Genomic DNA, 19,372 nt, shown 5'->3' with positions numbered 1-19,372 from the left:
GTGTTAATTAGTTCAGAAGTAGAAACATCTGAAAATTTAAAACTTACCTTTAAAGACAGTGTATCAAAAAAAGTTAATTATTTTAACCCTAGATAAATTATTGACTATTTAGGGTGTATTTTTGTAGTTAGTGAAGAAGTTAAAATCTGTGTGTAAACTGCATGGCTTGTTCATGAAACTTTTATAGTCACTGAATGAGGTCTTGTAGAAGTAATACCATGTGATCGTGTAATTGCACATGTTGTCTGAAATCATTCTTAAAAAAAAGAAGCAGAAATGAGTTTGCTTAAACAACAGCTACTCAAACACTTCCAAAGTTTACCTTTCTCAACTTTCAGTGACTTTACTCTGAAATGTAAATATTATCTTAGCATTGGTGCCTTTTAAGCATTTTCCTTTCTCTTCCTTAAAAGTAAAAGCTCAGTTTACCAAGCACCCTCCTGGTAACAGTCTCCCACCACCGGAGGTGCTGGAAACTTGAACCCCTCACTGGTGCTCACTGGAAGCACAGCAGTGACTCCCAGAGTTCAGGCTTTGCTTGAGAGCCCAAGGTGTTTTGGGCTCTCAGGAACACTCAGGCAGAGGAGTTCTAGCCCCAAATTCTCTTTCTTGTCCTCTCTGGAAAGTACAGTCTTGTTGTCCCATGTGGTCTCCCAGAAGAATGGATGGTCTGGACGTTCTAATCCTTTTCCTCTGTTACTAGGTAGTTCTGGGCTGTGGGGAGGCTCCTGATGTGGTTTAACTTCCTTTCCACATGCAGTAGTTGTTCTGGCAGCACTGAAACTCTTTCCGCGTGCAGACTTTCCTGCTGCAGGTTTGGCAACGTAGTGGACTTGGCTCAGGAGAACACAGAAGTTGCTATGTTGACAGGCTGCCAAAATTTCAAGCAACATAGCCAGAGCAAGGAAATTTGGAAGCAGCACCTGGGAATATTAAATGAGGATTTTCTCCATACTGATTCTTGAGTGGTCTGCTGCAAACATGGAAAGAGTGGTTGGTAGAACAGTGACAGAGAATTAACATCTGAACTTTACCACATTTAGGCCTGAACTCAGTGTTGTATATACTGTATTATCTTTCCCCATTTTCAGTTTACATTTGCATTTATTCAACGATGCTACTGTGACAGATGTTGTGGAAAAGGACATTCTTTGTGTTTGGAATTCTTTGACATCAAGCAGCTAATTCTTAAGATAATTTGCTTCAATTTCTTGAAATATCAGCATTAGTTTAAGAATAAGGCAGGAAATTCATAGATTAGTATGATAATTTTTATGGTTTCCTCTTCTTCCTTTTTGACATAAACCTGCTAGTTCTTGCATTTATTTTGTTTTGCAGTGACTGTCTTTGCATCTTAAACAGAGCGACTTTTTCTGACACTAGAGATTTTTGTTTAATGCACTCAGCATCTTTGGTTATACTGAATTCTACCATCTCTAACTCTCTTATTCCAGCATATTGAACAGCACGTGTGAGTCACACGTTCCTGTTGCTGAAGAACATCTATTTTTTGAAATATAGTACTAAATCCTCTTTTCTAAGCAATAGAACATGCAGTCCTGAGAGCACACTAAGGTTTTCTGAAAAGATTTAAATTTGTTTTGCCAAACCCCAGCTTTTGTCTTAAACAGTTGGGAAAGCAGTATGGAGAACAAAATGTCTTATGAGTTGTTTTGAACTGAGTTCTTCCTTTGTGGACCCAAATAAAGAATGTTCATAGAAGAAGCAGTAAAGACTGAGAAAAAGTGATGTGTTTATTTTGAATTTTAGGATTATTTTGATGATGGATAGATTAGGTTTAGTCTTTGATCATTAATATTTAATGGTATATAGGAGGTCAGTAATTTCCATGGCCTGGTGGATATTATATTGATGAAGGTCTAAGTTGTTTATTTTCGTATGACTTTTTTATAGGTTACTATACTGATTTAAGATACAACAGACTGTTCTGTGCACATATATAAATGTTGTTAAACACATGTAATTGAAAAAACGAGTTATAAAATAGGTCCTTTGGTAAATTTAAACTTTAGAGGAGTAATAGCATATCAAATACAGATTTTATTACCCTAGAAGTAGATGTGGGACCTAATTATTGATTAGATTATTTTTCTGTGTCTTAGAGAGCATGCCTTATGGTTCCTGTTTGTAACTTTAAATAGAGCTGTGATAGCTTGTTTGTGGTGCAAGATATTATGCCTGTCTGGGAGGTACAATTGTAACATTAGCAGTGTCTATAGAATCTGTTTTCCTGAAAAACAGAAGTAGTTCTTAATCATTCTTGGGCCTTATCTAAGATGGACTGAGTCAGTGGGAGTCTTTTCACAGCAGGATCTGGATCAGATCCTAAACTCTTAAATTATCAGTAGGATGCAGTTGTGGAGTTAAAACTTTCAAGGGAATGTTTCTGACAACATATTTGAGTGCCCTTTCTGCGCCAAAAACTCACAGAGAGAAAAAGCAAGAAAACTGTACAACGAGCCCTGGGTTTTGTGTACTTGAATATTTGATAGGATGGTGCATTGAGCACTTCACTGCTACTTCTTCTCTGACTGTTGAAGGATGGTGATTTTTTTCCTTATGATATTTAGTCTCTTTCCCTTTTCTTACTGTCCACTTAATTAGATCCACTTTGGCTTGGCTTAGATCAGTACACACTTAATTGATTTGTGCTGCAGCCACAATTGATACTACTAGTACCTAGAAAGGTAGGTATGAAATGGGTGATTCTGATGCAAAGAGGAGGTAATTGGTATAAACTCTTTGTTTTATTAATTTCAGTTACCCTGCACATGATTTCATAGACTCAGCGTTTTGCTTAAAAGCAAGTTAGCTGATGATCATTTGTCTCGGAAAATCCTGAATCATCTGAAATGGAATCAGAGCAGGAATTTGCCATGTGAACTGGCATGGGCCTTTAGTTATACACTGTGTGCAGAAACACAAGAGTGAGAGAGCAAAATTGATACCTTAGGGAAGTTATTTAATGATTTATGAATGCAGATGGAAACTAATCTGAATCTGTTTTCTGACACAGTTATTCAGCTTGACAATTCCTTTGTGTACTGGTGCATTTAAAATAACCAATTATCTTTTGATTACAAATAGCTATGTTAGTACTAACCTTGTAAATATATGTCTAGCGCTAAAAGACTGCTGAAATGTGGTATTTTAACTCTAAATCTTTAGGAAGGAAAAGTGTGTATTGATGGATTGTGATATTTATTGGGTCATAATGTATTTAAATTTTCTTTAATGCATATGTTAGTGATTGTTTACCGTGATAAAGTGCATAGAGGTCTCTGCAAGGAGTTCTGTATGGAAAGAATTACCTCATGTCAGTGGTCACTCCTCAATTAAAAGTTCCATTAGCAGATGATTCCTGCTTCTGGTTTGTGTACTGATTGCATTTTATTGCCTCTAAATCAGGTTCCTAGACAGGGAATAAATAAACAGTTAGAGTGTGTGGTAATGGTATCCTGATCTTTTTTCACACTTGGGAACACCTACATCCATTTCAATCAATTAAGTTTGGAATATTTACTGAAATTCTTAATTCTGTTTGAACTGTCTTTAAAAATGACTAGTTTCACTGCTATTAAAATACAGATTTATCTTAAAAGCATATCCAGAGGTTGGTTATAGAGTAGTAAGTGTTTTAGTATTTCAGAAGATTAAACTTAAATAAGGAGGAGATGTCTTCCTTTTATCTTCAGTTCTTCCTAAATTATGTTTAAATTTGAGGCAAGGAAAATCTATTAAGCCTTTACTGGAACTTCAGTAATGAATGATAACTATCAGTTATCCAGAGCATCCCCAGATATCTATAGTCCTTCCCTTTCCCATCCCTTAAAACCCCCCAAACTACACTGATAGCAATTTATATCATTTATATGGCATAAGTTGCAGAGATAACTGTTCTTATTAAAACAGAAAGAAAGTATCAAGCTGATGAAATGGTAGTTTTCAGCAAACGCTGGCATGTCTGAAGCACTCTCTAGGTAATAAACATTATTGTAATCAAATATGTCCTAAATTCTTAGAATAAAATTACTGGTGTGACTTTCTATTTTTAAATTAAAAATTAACTCAAGGTCATTACACTTAATGTGCTCCAATGGAGCCTTTGGAAATGAATCCTTACATTTTTCTGCAGGTGTGTTTAAGAGTCATTTAGGAGTTTGTTCTGTGCTTGCCACACGCCTGCCAGGCCATTCAGGGATTTGCACCCACTGCAGCAGATTTGACAGCAGGTCCTTCACACCTGAGTCTTGCAACCCCCAGATCTCTGGAACTTCCATGAACTTGTACTTGCTGACCTTCAAATTTCCAGTGAGTGGGGAATCTGAAGTAAAAGCAACTTAAAAAAGGCTTTATTCTTTTCTTAAAAAATTATTTTGAAATCTGATGATATTGGCACTGCTACAGGGGCTATGAATAAAGCTCCCAGAAGCCAAATTACAGACATCTGGCTGCAGAGTTTTGGACTCCTACTTTTTTAAAGACAGAAAAGGCATCCAGTATTTGAACAAAAAGTGAGCTGTGAATTTTCACAGTGATATAGGGAGGATAATGTACCAAATTTCCTATTAATATGGTGATAAAAATACATCTGACTGACTGCTACTGGAAAGCTCAGGGAGCTGAAAACAGTGACTTAAAGTTCCCAAACATTGCATTGTGACACACACCTGAGAGAATTAGTTTTATTTTACCATATTGGCATTGGGAACAATATAATTTTGGTTTTGCTCACTTTAAAGCACATTATTAAGCATATTTCTAAGAAATTATTTTACCTATAAAATTCTAAATGCTGGCTTTAAAAATGCTTCAAAAATATGAGTACATGTTAATTTTAATATAACTTAAATTTTTAGTCTTATCTTTTTCATTAGTGTTGAAAAGGCTTTGCTGTCCCCAAAGGCTTTGTGAGTGTGATATTTCTAGGATATAAATAATAAGGTAGAAGGAAGTTCTAATGGTTTTGCTATTTTTCGATCATTTTTATTAACGGTTCTGTACAACTTTGAAGATCTATTGCACTCTGTAAGTGCTAAGTATTATTTAATAGTAACTGTTTAAAATTACTGAAATAGAAGAGGTTATGGTCTTGGGGGCTGATTATGGAAATAATTGAATTTAAGCTCAGTCACTTACTGCCTCAGCCCAAAAGCCGTGCATCTTTCTAGGCATATGACTTTAGCATTGTTTATGTTGTAAAATACAGTTCTGGGTTGTAAAGGATTAATGGAAAGTAGGAGTAATGACTGATTATTTTTCTTAAGAAAGATTTTAGTTGAAATAATAAATGAAGAGAATTAATTGTAGACCTGAAAGTGTAAGTAAAGTCACTAAAACTGCCTCACAGGGAGGGAGATTTAGCTAGTTCAGCTGTCAATTTGTTTACACAATTTGAACCTTATTCAGCGTGTTGTAATGCTCATGTGGCTGAAATGACTGGAGTAGCTTAAATTTTGTCCAAATTTAAAACGTGGTATGAAATCCTTTTGTTCTGAAGAACCATTTCCTAAATCTTGGGGTCATACCTGAACCTTATGTGACTATGTAGTACTTAAATGATATTATGATAGTTACCATGTATAGTCCCAGTCAGGCATTATTCTTATTATGTTGAAATAAGAAGTCCTCCTTGACCAGAGAACTGTCACTTTCTCACTATGTCCTGGATACAGCTGTTCTTCCAGCCCAGATCCTCATTCCATAATATATTACAGCTGATGGCATACCTGGGTTCTGAAAGGTGCTTGCCTTAAAGAACCATTCCTTGTTCCTCCACATCACAGATGTTCAATGAATGCATTCAGTATATTGGTAAGTATCTGAACATTGTATTTTTCATCATTGTAGATGCCCACGTTGTGATTTGTCACTGAACTGAGTAAAGGCTTCTGTAGCCAGACCATGCTACAATCAGTTACAGTCCAAATGTACTGTAATCCTGGGTAGCCAAGGTTATTTAGAAGGGAATTAATAGGCTTCAGACTGTGTGTGAAGTCAAAGCCTATTAACCACAGTAGGCTTTCTGCTATTTAGCTTATTTTAATATTCTGGTGTGTTCTGCAGGCATTCACACACAAAGGGGGAGAGAGGTGTATGAAGTTCCTTTTACTGAATACTGCTTTTTCCATAATGAAATAATTACTCTTGGCCTTCTGACCAGAAAAAAAGCTTATTTTAACCATATCATAAGAAAATAAAAAAGGGTTGACATAACTGGGAGAGGACAGGGGTGAGGAGTACTAAAAATAGGTTGTTACCTAAAACCAGATTTTTTTGTTTTGTTGTTTCAGAATCTTTTAAGTTATTTTATTAGTTCTCTAGAGATGTCATAACTTTGCGTAAAGAGCATCCCTAACCTACATGAGTTTGAAATAGTGCTGGGGAATCCAGGTTGCCATTTTCATCAGGCATAACCTTTTAGCTCCTGGGAATGTGGCACTTCTGTCCAGCTGGAATGCTAATATCCCAGCCTTTCAGGGAGGCAGAATTCTGTATAGGCTCTATTAAGGTGTTTGTGTTGACACCACATCTAAACGTTAGAAACTAGAAGTCTAATGCCATATTTGACCACCAATTGCTCCTTTCATGACTTCCTGCTTGGATTTTTTGCCTTATGTGAGTCAATTGCAGTTTATGGGACTTGAGGATAGAGACAATGAAGTCAAGTCAGGGGCTCATCAGAGAGGAAAGTTGGGAACATGAACTCTCAGAATCCATCATAGAATGGCATCAGTCCCATCAGAGTTAAAGGAAACTGGCCAAAGGGTGAGAGTACTTGAAGTTTGAGAAGAGATTAGTTCTAAAGTATAAATTGGTGAAGTTTGCTGGCTTTGATCTCTTGGAGCAGTGTATGAACAGGAAGTTCTCATGAGGCAAACAGAAGACATCTCTCTCCAAGAACAAGCCAGTTTCTTCTACCAGTGTTGTTACTCATTGGCTGTGGGAGGAAAACAGAGGACAACTTTTGTGGGAAGAGCACGAGCTTATATTGTATTAAAGTACATTCTAGTAGGTTTCTGTGGCTGGGTTTTGGTAGTGGGGGGGTACAGGGGGGGCTTCTCTCAGAATCTGCTAGAAGCTTCTCCTGTCCTGTGGAGCCAATAATAGTAACGCCTCTGTGATAACATATTTAAGAATAGAAGGTTGTTGCAGAGAAGAAATTCCAGCCAGGGAAGAGCAGAGGGAGAGTGAGAGAGCAGCTTTAGTGGGTACCTGGTATCTGCCCAGGGTCAACCCACTGCATACATATGTAAGCATATTCTAAAGGTGCAGTTTCATATTGCAGCTAATTAATCTGACTGCTGGTTACCTCTCTGGTGGTCACCATTCCCTTGCCTGTCACTGGTGCTGGGCTCCTGCCTCCTTTATGTTGATGTTGCAGAAAGCCAGTTCAGGGAGTTCAACAGGCAAAACCCCCTAAGTTTAAAATAGGGTAACTTAGGTAACTGCCCCAAGGCAGTTCACTAAGGGAAAAGAAGGAAGGAGTTGAAATCTCCCTTTGGGCCGTTGGATTACCTTCAGTGAGAAAAATACCCATCAGGGTGGACTTCCATGAGCAACTGGCTGCTCCAGGTTTGTGCTCATGGTGAACAAATGATCTTGCTTTTCCTACCCAGTTTCAGCTGTGGCTATGAGTTGGATCTGACTTGATTGAAAGCAAGCTCTGACTGGATTTGAAAGCAAGCTCATCTTCAAATACTGTCCCATGTGTCCATCAACAGCCGCCCCACTTTGTGAACCCCAAACCCAGCAGCCCAAACAAAGCACAACACAAATGATCTGCAAATTTTGAACTAATTCACCATGTTATAATGATCCTGTAGCTTCTACTGTACAACCTCTACTTGCAGACAAGCCCAGGTGAATCAGCAAAACCTGATTGTTTTCATTGCTCTGGCAGGAATGGGTGGAATCTCATCTTTCTGCAACAACAGGTAGTTTGATCAATTTATGCTGACTGAGAAAAAGGAAAGTTAGATGGAATCTGGAAACAAAGTTCCAGTTTATTTAGTCATGTTGTACACAGCATTTCTTAGCATCTGTACACACTGCTGGAGCTGTAATGGTGGAATTTACCTCTTTGAAGGTAAATTGGAAAACCAGAGTTTATTGTGACTTTATTTACCAGAGTTTCAGTGCATTTTTTATTAAAGTTTGTTAGAACAGCTTGACTTTCAAACTAATTAAAACACTACTGTTTGTCTTCTTTCCAAAAATACTTTGTTTTGAATATTGCAACCACTTAGCCAAGAGGAGGAGTAATTAAAGTTATTCTCAAACTGTACAATTTAGTTTATTTAAAAATGCTTTATATAGTTTTTAGATGAAGTTATAAATGTTCACTTTGGAACTACCTGAAGATTAATAGTGATGCATTTGAAATGCATTATTTTTTTATTGATTCTTAATGTAGTAAATTACTGAAGTTATTTGGCAGCAAACAGAAATAGCCAGTGATGTTGTTCACATTTATTTTCCTGATAGCGTCACAATTTGCATTAATTGCATTGCAGCTGCACTCACTTATATTAAAAAGCTTCTACCATAATTAATCCTTTTTATTTCAAATCATTTTGGCACAATTTCTAGCAATAAACACTCATAAAAGACAGACACTTGAAAAATAACATACAAGTTTCTTCAATATACCTATTGCTGCTTTTCCTGACAAGGAATTATTGATAGGCTTCTAGGATCAAGTGTTGCAAGTGGTGAAGACTTAAGACCAGTTTGAAAAATGCTAAGTGGATTGTTTTGCATAAAAAATAGACAGGTTTTGAATTTGTGTAATTAACCTGTGTTTAGAAAATACCTTGATTTATGTCTACATTTGTATTTCAGTTGCATACATTATGGAAATTTAATTTATAATCCATTTAGCTGATGTGATCATAGTTTTTAGTGCTATCATTTATTAGTCCTTGTATATTAAATGCTCTAAAGGCTTAAACCTGCCTTGTGTAAAAAATTACACCTCTGCATTTACATTTTATGAGTCATAGATGGAATTCCATTTTAAATTCGGGTAGCTTTGATATATTTAAGGAATTACAATAGCTTTATTGTTACTAATGCAGGAACAGCAAACACTGACCTTATACATTGCAAATTAATGATTTATCCCTCTAGTTTGCTTTTAAAGTCAACTATACAAATGAGGATTTCGACTTCTACACCTTGAATAAATCATATGGCTCTAAATATAATGCACCCTTTGGCTTTGAACTCGTTATTCTTAATTCTTTTGCAAGGTCTAACTCACCTCATAGAAATGTTCTTTCAAAAGTTTAAGGAATTGTGTATATTTTTCTTAACGTCTTTGTTGGAATATCATTGAGCGATTAGAGCTACATTTATTCTTTTTTCCTTCCCCCCCCCCCCATTGTGCTTCATTTTCTAAGTTTGCAGTAAATTGTGGAGGAATTAAGAAATGCCAAAACGCTGCTCTTGGAGAGTTAAAAGGGGAAGAACAATGATGTTACAGTGATGTTATGGTGGGGTTGCCTTTTCTGATCAGCCTGTCAGTGATTGCAATGATCTGTAAAGATTTGGTTGTCCTTGGGAGAGATGCTGATGTGGCAAACAGACTGGACAATGGCAGTGGCTGTGGACAGAGAGCATGTACTGGGAATATTTTGGGATTTTTTAAAGCAATGGTTCTTTATTCAGAATAGCTCTGAAGTTTCCATCTCTCCTTCTTTTGAGAGCTGCCATAAGAACTTTTTCCTTCCAGTCAGGAAGTTGTTACTGACTTAATGAAAAACCTGCAAAGTTGCTTTGCATGACATCAAAATGTGCTCATACAGTAGATGAACTGAGAGTGGTATTGCTGGAGTTCTGTGCATTTTTGAAAATTCTTGGGGATACATTCAGTTTACAATAAAAATACATTTTTCATGAGTGCTGCATATTTGGGTCAGGTGCAATTTTAGTTCAGTAATCTTTTGACAGGTGTAGCAGTGTCAGGTGTAGAAAGGGTCAGATGTATGATAAAGTCATAGCTGGTAAGCTCTCAGCTTGGAAATGAGGGGTGGTTTGATTGTGCCATTCATTCACCAAAAATGTGCAGCAGTGAATCTGTGTAACAGTTTGGATTAGTTTAAAATGTACTGGGTTTGCAGAGTTATATTTAAGGGGATGACTATCCCACATGTAGCAATTTATATGAATGGAAAAATATTGCTTGTTATGATGCTGATGGAAGTAAAGATGTTAACATTTTTTGTGAGGCATTCTTGATTCAGTTGCATTGTCCTTTAGCAAACTTTGCTTTTCTTGCCAATCTCTGTGATTTGGACAAGAAGATTAATGACAGATAAGCAGTGACCTTACATTTTAAATCACCACATAATTAAAATTTGTGAGATTTGGGGCCTTAGTGTTTCACAAGAATATACATATTTCAAACTTTGACTAAATATTCTTAAATTCATGCAATATCTGGGCTATTCCCATACCAGAAGAACCTACTCAGGCAGGTAGGTTCTCCACATTAAGAAGGAATTACAGAAGAGTTAAGAAATAGACAGTAGCCTTCAGAATTCCTGCATGTACAACAGTAAAATCTAATGTGCTTTTTTAATTGCTTTCTTTTTCAGGCTCTTTATGAAAATATGCTGGTGGAGCTGCCATTTGCTAGTTTTTTCCTCTCAAAATTGCTTGGGACAAGTGCTGATGTTGATATTCATCATTTAGCTTCATTAGATCCAGAAATGTACAAAAATTTGCTTTTTCTCAAGAGCTACGAGGGGGATGTGGAAGAACTTGGACTGAACTTCACTGTGGTGAATAATGACCTTGGAGAAGCACAGGTAAGCTCTCAATTTTTTGTTCTTTTATGTATGACTGATGAATCATTACTACCCCTTCTAATTAATTTTTTAATTTAAATGTGATAGGAAACAACTATTAACGTGCTGTGATTCTGACTCAAGATTTGGAGTAGTCAGTAACTAACCATGTACTGAAAAAAATAACTTGATGATGACTTAAAGGTCTTGTGGTAATCTACTGTGATTATTTTATAACAGTCATACATACAAAGTTCTATTGCCTGAGATAATTTCTTGAACAAAATATTTTATGTTGGTTCTTCAATGGCACTTGAAATAATTGCAAAAGTTAGATGATATGTAAACCATAGAAGTACTGCCTGGTTTTGGAGTTGGAGTTAGTTGTCAAAATGGTTTTAAATACTGATTATAGAAATGATCCTTTATTGTGAGATAAGCATTGTCTCCTTTATCTGTAATTTTCAAGGTAGAGAGCCTGAAGTTTGACCGACCTTAATTTTTCTTTTTACACCTCTCCATTTTTTTAAAGTGTTGAGACACCTGATAAATCAGAGGGGATAAACGGTGTTCAGTGCTTCTAAAAAGCAGTTAGTTAGGTGCTTAAGTATGATATTTTTTTAATGCAATTGTACTGAATAATTTGATTATGGCTTTTGTTTGCTCTGTTGTGTGTGCTAAAGATCACTTACACTCTTAGTAGGAAATAAATGTCACTAGAGCTTTAATAGCCTGTCTTTATGTGCTAATGCAGTTAACCTCCTTAGGTAAAGCGTTTTGTCATGCTTGCTCTTTAATTTTTGAGGATTTAAAATGGTGTACTACTTATGGTCTGTTTATACTGGATTATGGTACATAATTGGCTCAAAAAAGTAAACTTGACCACACTGTGATGTGCAGCAGTGATGAACTGAGCCTCCTCTCTTGAGGAAGAAGCAGAGACTCTAGAAGGAGTTAAGCAGTTCTCTGGGGTTTCCCTTTGGTCAGGGAAGCTGAGAACTTCTGTGATGCAGCAGCACCACTGAGATGCAGTAACTAGTTCTGGAAGTTGTTAGGTTGAATCCTCTGCTGCCAAGACTTCTTCTTGAACAGCATCAGGCTTGGACTTCATTTTTACTCTTCTGTCATCCATTTTCTGTCATTTTGGAAGATCCTAATACCTGGATTGCATTAAGTTTTACAATAGTATCTCAGATTTGGGGTTCCTGCAGCATACTACAAGGGAGAGTCAACAGTTGCCTGATATAAGTAATGTTTAACATTAAACATATGCCATATGTACTTTTCTCCCGTGGATTACACTCCCTGTATGAAACCATCTGACCTGCTCTGTCTTTAGAGAAACACTCAAAAACTTGAGAGAAAGACATGTGCAACAAATGCACCCAAAAGCACATTGTTAAAGCATCTGCTCTGCTGTACCCTGTGCTTTAAGTGACTGGTACTGAGGTCTGCAGTACCCAGGTTTGGGTTCTGGGTTGCAAAGCACACGAGGTGGTAGTTTCCAGTATAACCTGGGATTTTTAAGGAGAGGAAAGTCAAAATTCTAAAGCCATTTGTTTAACGGCACTTAAAATAATAGCTTTGTTGGTCACAGCTAATACCAGTCCAGTTTAGTATCTAATAAAAAATGAAAAGTAGCAAATATTTTCTGGAGGGGTTTTGGTTTCCATACTTCATACATCTACTCAGTATGTCCTCAAAAATTAGCCACACAAGTTAGAACCTACCTCAATAAAAGCACATAGAAAAGGGAAATAGCTCAGAAATAACATAAGGGGAGATCCAAGATCTACCTAATGCAACAAAAAGTTGTAAAAAGTGCATTCTTGCCAAGAAGCCCAGTTTGTTTGTTAAAATTCTCTGACGGCTATGGCATATTATCAAGACTTTTGATTTGTAATTTTTTGGCATAATTTTAAAAGGAAGATTAAATATAATAGTAAGTTACTGAGCTGCTAAATTAAATGTAAGTTAATATAAATATTCTGGTGCTGATTTGCTGTATTTATACTTGGAGAGAGAACACTGTACCCATGAAGTATAACCATCTTTTTATGGCACTGGCTGCATGTTCATGTAGTTCAACAGAACCTTGCTTCTTGTCACTGTCTGCTGCCTTTCAATACTAGAAGTTACTTCTTATACTTCATTTCATTACCTTAATAAAGCTCATATGGGTAAATACATTTTGTCTGCTATTTGACTTGTAACCACTGCATACTAATTGATTGTGCCAAGGTAAGGCTAATTCACTTTAGGAAAAGAGCTTAATTTGCAGTCCTTATGTTGAATGTACATTATCTGTAGTTTTCAGCTAAACAACCACTTTAGTGTTTAATAAATTAGTGCCCAATAAATGCATCATAAATCTATCATTGTAAATAGCTGTCCTCGTGGCAGTGTCCATCCACCAACTGTGGCACAAAAGCATTATCTGCAATGAAAGACACATTCAAAAGGGGCTCTATTGCCTCTGTCAGTAGTAGAAGGTAGAAATTCTATTATCAGTGTATTGATTCCAATCCTGTAATGCGCTTTTAGATCCCATTAAACTATTGTCAAAGTGCATTCACCAGAAGTTGAAAAAGGTACTTAATAATTTGCACATTAGACCTGCTAATTAGGGGAGCTATGCCATCAACCTTATCTTCCAACCCCAAATAGCTTTGGCTTTTGATAAAGAACTATCTAATGCAGTGATACCAGCATACATTTCAACTGCCTGGGTCTCCTGCATAAAATGGTGGCCAGTAAAAAAGTCTCAAAAGGATGTCAGGTGCCTTCAAGTAGCAATGTATATTGATTTAATTTTTCCCTTTATCTTGTACATTAGATGGTAATAAAATGGTTATAAAAGGTCTGCAATAAGAATAAGGTTAACAAATTCAAGAAAATACCTTCTCTTTTCAGACCTCTCACCCTCCCTTTCTCTGAGTGAGAGGAGGGTGAGTTTTGTGGCTGTCCAGGGGAAGAGGGGAGGTTGTGAGTGTGCATTCCTCTTCCCTCAGAAATGTTAGGTGCTGTACTCCAGCAAGTCTTCTCCAGCATTGATTCCTGAGATTACATGGATCGGAAGCTGAGTGTGATCAGAAGGCTATAAATAAAGTGGAAAAGCACAAACCCACAGGAAAGCACTATGATATACATGGCAGCAGTTCCTATGAAATCCATATCTTATGGAAGTTGGTGTTGGGACACCTTCTTGGGCATTTTAAACAGGCATGAATGCCATTGCTGTCACTGAAAATATGCTGACTCAGTAAAGGGGAGTTCTTTGCCTTTAAATTTCTTTGAGAGAAAATTTTAAAGTCTTAAAAATAGTTCTGAAAGTTTCTGTCTTGGCAACCTCTGTAACAGGATACAGCAACTTAGATGAATTATTTTGGAGGTTTTTCAGAAGCAAAGCCTGATCCTTCTCAGGCAGATTCATAACACTTACAGCAAGTGCATTGTTAGACACTGATATGCAATCTCCTACCTGGAACTCCTGCCTGAACATCTGGAAAGCAGATGACAGGGAATGAAAGAAAAAAACCACCTTTATTGGCTTATTTTCAGAATGAGGAAGAAACTTTAGAGGTGATAGGAAAAAAAGTGATCAGAGCCCAAGAAAAAAAGATACAATATTTTCATCTGTCCAGAAAACAAGTTTGTAGGAGTTCTTGACTGTGTAAGAGAGCTTTGTAAAATTGCACTGGAGGTTCTATGATTGTGTGAAGAGATACATGTCTAGTGTCTTCATGCACAAAGAAAGAATACTTAGATGACAGGAAAAAATATTTTTTCCTGAAGTACTTCCTACTTTATCCTCTAAATATTCCCTTTTTGTCTGTTGAATTGGGAAGCAGCTACAACTAGTGGTAGATCTGTGTGAGCAGCTGCAAGCTTAAAGTTTGTCTGCCAACAGAGACTTGCCTTTTTCTGCCCATCATCACATTGCAATTCTTTTTGTGACAGATTTGTCAGAAGGCAAATCCCCTGAATTCTGCTTGACAAACATGTTATTTACTGTTTTGCTGATTTTTGGTGTGTATTTAATTCATTATTATGATAATGTTCAAAATAGCAGATATAATAACTCAAAATGATTGTCTGAACTGTTCACTTGAACTACAGTCATATCTAAAACAGAGATTTACCTTTTTTTTTTTTTTTACACAAACTGTGATGGTTTTCCTAAATAAGAATATAAATATAAGTTGATTACATTTTTAGTGTGTACCTGCAGAAACATATAATTGAATTCATAGCCAAGAAAATCCGAAGTGCAGGCAACTGTTGTTCGGAGTGTATCTCACCTTCATTCAGAGGCCTGATGCAATACTTCTGTCCACAGTACTAAAAAATGCAGATTTTTGAAAATCCTGACTTTTCAATTTGAAGACATACTTTGTGAGTAGGGATTCAAATTCAGTTATCTGGTATTGTCTGAATGGTCTGAATACTTGTCTAAATTATGTGTATGGTTTGATTGCCTTTAATAAGTGAGATTTTGATAATGAACCAAGTTAAAATGGTTCTGTTTGTTTGTTTGTTTGTTTAAACTCTAGATCTACAAAATAGAAACTAAAGTGATGACACAAGTCTGTAGTTTTCTAGTCTGGGCTGCCCTGTGTAACCTGTGTTATTGCCTTGCACCATCTAGTGGCGAAAATTGGATGGATAAAAGTGAAGATATAAGCTGATAAAGCTTTTAAGATGTATTAAGTTGTGCTGTGGCTTTTTGAGAAGGAACTCTTCAACAATCATTCCTGACTTTTACAATTAAGTGGGAATTGTGCAGTATTGTGCAGTAGTTCCTTTAAAACACCAGGGAACGTTGAATGACTGGAAGGTGAACTGCATCGACATTTACTGTAGCTTTACTCCTACCCAGTGTTACTGTTTTCTGTCTTCTGTTTTACATCCCTCTTAGCCTTTATGGCAGACTATATTTATTATTCATGCTACATTATCCCTTTTGTCTCAGTCTTGGATGATACTTTGACAGAAGAGTGGTAAAATTAATCTCACATTGACAAACTCTGAAAAGGATGGTCAGATCACTGGAAAACCCCAGGAAATGCAGTTAACTGAGTGCTGTACTCTTCCTTGTGGCAATGCAGGGCTGTGGGGAGGAAGGGGAGTACAGAAGTGTTGGATCGGAAATCAAGGTTTGCTAATTAAAAATATAAAAATAAAAGGAATAATAGGATTTGTTAAAAAAGAACACCCTTTGTCTTGTTTTCTAAAACTAGTGGTCAGAAAGAGTACAACACTTTTTTTCTCTTATTTCAGGAAGAGCATTATAGGGAGAGAATAGCTTTTATTACAGAATGAATACAACTTTCCTGACATCCCTAGAGCACTGTGGAGCTAATGCTGTTACAATGCAAATTTAAATTTATCTATGTCCTATTTGTGTTTGCTGACCTGCAGGGATGGTCAGATGTTTTACTTCACTTAGTTCTGGGATGAATCTTAAAATACAGCAGTTTTCTAAATCACCCTGCCAGTAGTTCTCTTTTGCTGTTTTAGGAAAGAGGCTAGTTCAAGCATATTTTTGTGTAAATACTGAGCTTACAGACATTATTTTTTGCAAATGTAGTAATATTTATTAGTCAGTCTGTTGTTGATGTCCCTATTCTTAAGAGAAGCTTGATGAGTTAGGTGATACAAATATGCTTTAATATGGCCCAATTCAGTGTGTCCATACCTCAGAGAGAGGGACTGTATTGGGTGCAGTAGTGTCAAAAGAACAAGGAATTCTGCAGTTTGGCAAAACAAGTAGAGAAGGTTTGTAAGTGGGCAGAAAGCAAAGTATTACTGGCATTGAGGTCTCAACACTGATTCGTTCATGTGGAATGTCATTGGTAGCTCTGATACTGTAAAGGTGAAGAGGACAAGAATTGAATAAGTAAGAGAAAGCTTTCTGATCTTGTTAGGTTTTGTAAAAGGGTATTTTATAGGAGGAAATCAAAGAAACCTAGCTTACTTTAGTTCAGTAAAAAAGTCTCTGGGAAGATTAATGACGTTCCTGCCCATAAGTAATACATCATGGATGTAATTGAGGAGGAAGGAAGGAGCTGGTTAAGCTATAGGACAGTACTGAAATTCCAGTGATAGTAAAATTACTGCAGTGGGATGAAACACAGTACATTTCTAGACTGCATTGTTGCCTCCAGTAGCAGAGGAGAAAGCAGGGCCCCTTCTCATCAGCTGTTTCTACTGTGGTATGGAACAAGTCCCATACTTATAATAATACTCCTTGTGGACTTCACCAGCAAAAATACCCTCACCCTCAGGCCCGTCAGTGGCCCCAGACACTGGCCTGGACCCCTGGAGTGGCCAGCTGGCTCGCAGGGAGAGCACTCCTGCCTCCTGTGTCCCTGGTTCTTGCTGAAGGGGACTCACTCAGAAGGGACCAAGCTGATGTGTGCAGGGTATGAAACAGTGACAGCTAAACTGACACCTTCCTTTTACTTAATTCTTTCAGGAGTAGGGTATAAGCATAGTCAGTACAACCTGCACACAGAGATGATGGAGTATGGATGAGGTGTTTTACTGTAGGCATTAAGAAAAGCAAGAAGTTTGCAGTCCAAGGATTAAAGTGGGAAGTAAGATATATTTTTAACACCTTTTGTAATTCAGGTTGTGGTAGCTTATCAAAGAAGGTGGTAGATACTCCATCACAGGACTGCTTGTCTCTAACAAATGTGCTCTAACTCATCTATGGATTTATGAAGTTAAATACAGGAATCTCTAGACAGAATCCTCTGGCCTGTGTTACCTGGGAGGTCAGAATTCACAGGTCTTAATGGTCTCTTTCTCCTTAAAGAACTATGAATCAAGTAAAAATCTGAATGCTCACAAGCACTATGAATTTTTAATCTTACCATTTTGCACATTTTGCTTAGCACTAGAACAGCTCACATTACTAGGTATCATGCTACCAAAGGAGCTGTTCATGTGTTTGATTCCTGTGCTCTAAAGATGTCATCATTACCACAGACTGAAATGCACAGTTTTAAAAAAATTACTCCAGAATGTAGAAAAACAAATGGTTTCTGGAAGAGTTCAGAAGGTGACAGTATCTCAGCTTTTCAGGTTTTTTAGTTCTCCTGTTAGTACTCTATTAATCCCTTCCATTTGGGCTGCTACTTCACCAAATTAACCTCATGCAGTAAAGACTAGAATATGCAAAGGCCTGTAGTGTTTTAATAACAATTACCCTTGATCCTTTGATCTTAATGCAATTACAGTATCTTTGGTTTAGGGGCTTTTCTTTAAAGACTCTTCCATTCTGAGGTACCTTGGTGTACTTGAAGGACAAAAGTTAAACTTCTCAGTAGAAAAAGAAATTTGTTTGCTTGTTTTTTACTTTTGCTGAGTGTACTGAGCATGTGTAGTTTAGATTTTCAGCAGTAGGAGTTGTGAATGCTGAGCATTCTGTAAATCAGGCTTGTATCAGAATCTAAATTTTGACTCAGTGGACATTGCTTTTACCATAATGTGACCCTGCAGAATCCACCAGCATGAAACAGTTAGAGAAGAATCCAGCCAGTGCCACACAGCTGCCCTAATCCAATGGGAAGGAGAATGCTGTGTGTGAGCTCTGTGCTTATACAGGCTGCTCTTTCTTCCAGGGCACTAGGTGGCATCAGTGAAGCTGGGGTGAGATGGCCAAGGGGCATATTTTCACCTCAGTTTCTCTCTGACTTGGAGTGGTGAATTTAGTATTACACACTGTTCCTATTATAGAGCTCTGACTGTGCTAAATCTGCTTTCTGGTGATAAACCATGGGGCCATGTGATCAGCTGCATTGGCAGCTGGAGGTCTAGGTCTAAAAACCGGATTCCATAGAATGTGCTCTTAGGATTAAACAGAAACAAAGCCCAACCTTCATAACTCGTCATCTTTTATCCTATTTTGAGGTGAATATTCTTGAGTATATTCTAGTCGACCTCAAATATACACATGACTTACTAGAATGTTTTGCAGTTCAATTTTATGGTTCTAGCACACAGAATTAAAGTTGCTGTGTTTGTAGGTGGTGGAGCTGAAGCCAGGTGGAAAAGACATTCCCGTTACCAGCGCCAACCGCATCGCCTACATCCACCTGGTGGCAGACTACAGGTTAAACAAACAAATCCGGCAGCATTGCCTGGCTTTCCGTCAGGGACTGGCCAATGTCGTGAATCTTGAGTGGCTTCGAATGTTTGATCAGCAGGAAATACAGGTACTTCTGCTTAAAACTGCAGAAAACAATTGCTTTAAACAGAAATAAATCCTGGGTTTTTTTCGCCTGTAATGTAATGGTCTGATTTCCTTCTCTGTTAGGTTCTGACTTCTGGCGCCCAGGTTCCTATTAGTTTGGATGATCTTAAATCTTTCACAAATTATTCAGGTAAGCATGTTTTGCTTATATAAAAACATGTATTATGACTGACTTGGGAATAAATAAACTTACTTTTTACCGTAGCTTTTAAGAAAAAGTTATAGGGTCATTCTTGTTACCTGTGGCCAAACTCTGTGGACAGGCCTGAATTTCAGAAGATTGGTTAAATTCACAATC

General features: G+C 37.2%; 1 protein-coding gene across 1 annotated transcript in view; it reads left to right on the top strand.

Annotated features, from left to right (window-relative positions):
• Positions 1 to 19,372, top strand: part of UBE3C (ubiquitin protein ligase E3C) — a 73,970-nt gene that overhangs the window by 47,021 nt on the left and 7,577 nt on the right. The window contains exons 19-21 of the mRNA XM_051812888.1: positions 10,623 to 10,835; positions 18,848 to 19,036; positions 19,138 to 19,204. Coding sequence (XP_051668848.1) covers positions 10,623 to 10,835; positions 18,848 to 19,036; positions 19,138 to 19,204 — 469 coding nt within the window. The remainder of the gene's footprint in view (positions 1 to 10,622; positions 10,836 to 18,847; positions 19,037 to 19,137; positions 19,205 to 19,372) is intronic.

This window comes from Manacus candei, unplaced genomic scaffold (genome assembly GCF_025592945.1).
Source record: "Manacus candei isolate 608988 ecotype Guabito, Panama unplaced genomic scaffold, ASM2559294v1 h1tg000089l, whole genome shotgun sequence".
Classification (NCBI taxonomy): Eukaryota; Metazoa; Chordata; class Aves; order Passeriformes; family Pipridae; genus Manacus; species Manacus candei.
This window is presented reverse-complemented; position numbering and strand designations above follow the sequence as displayed.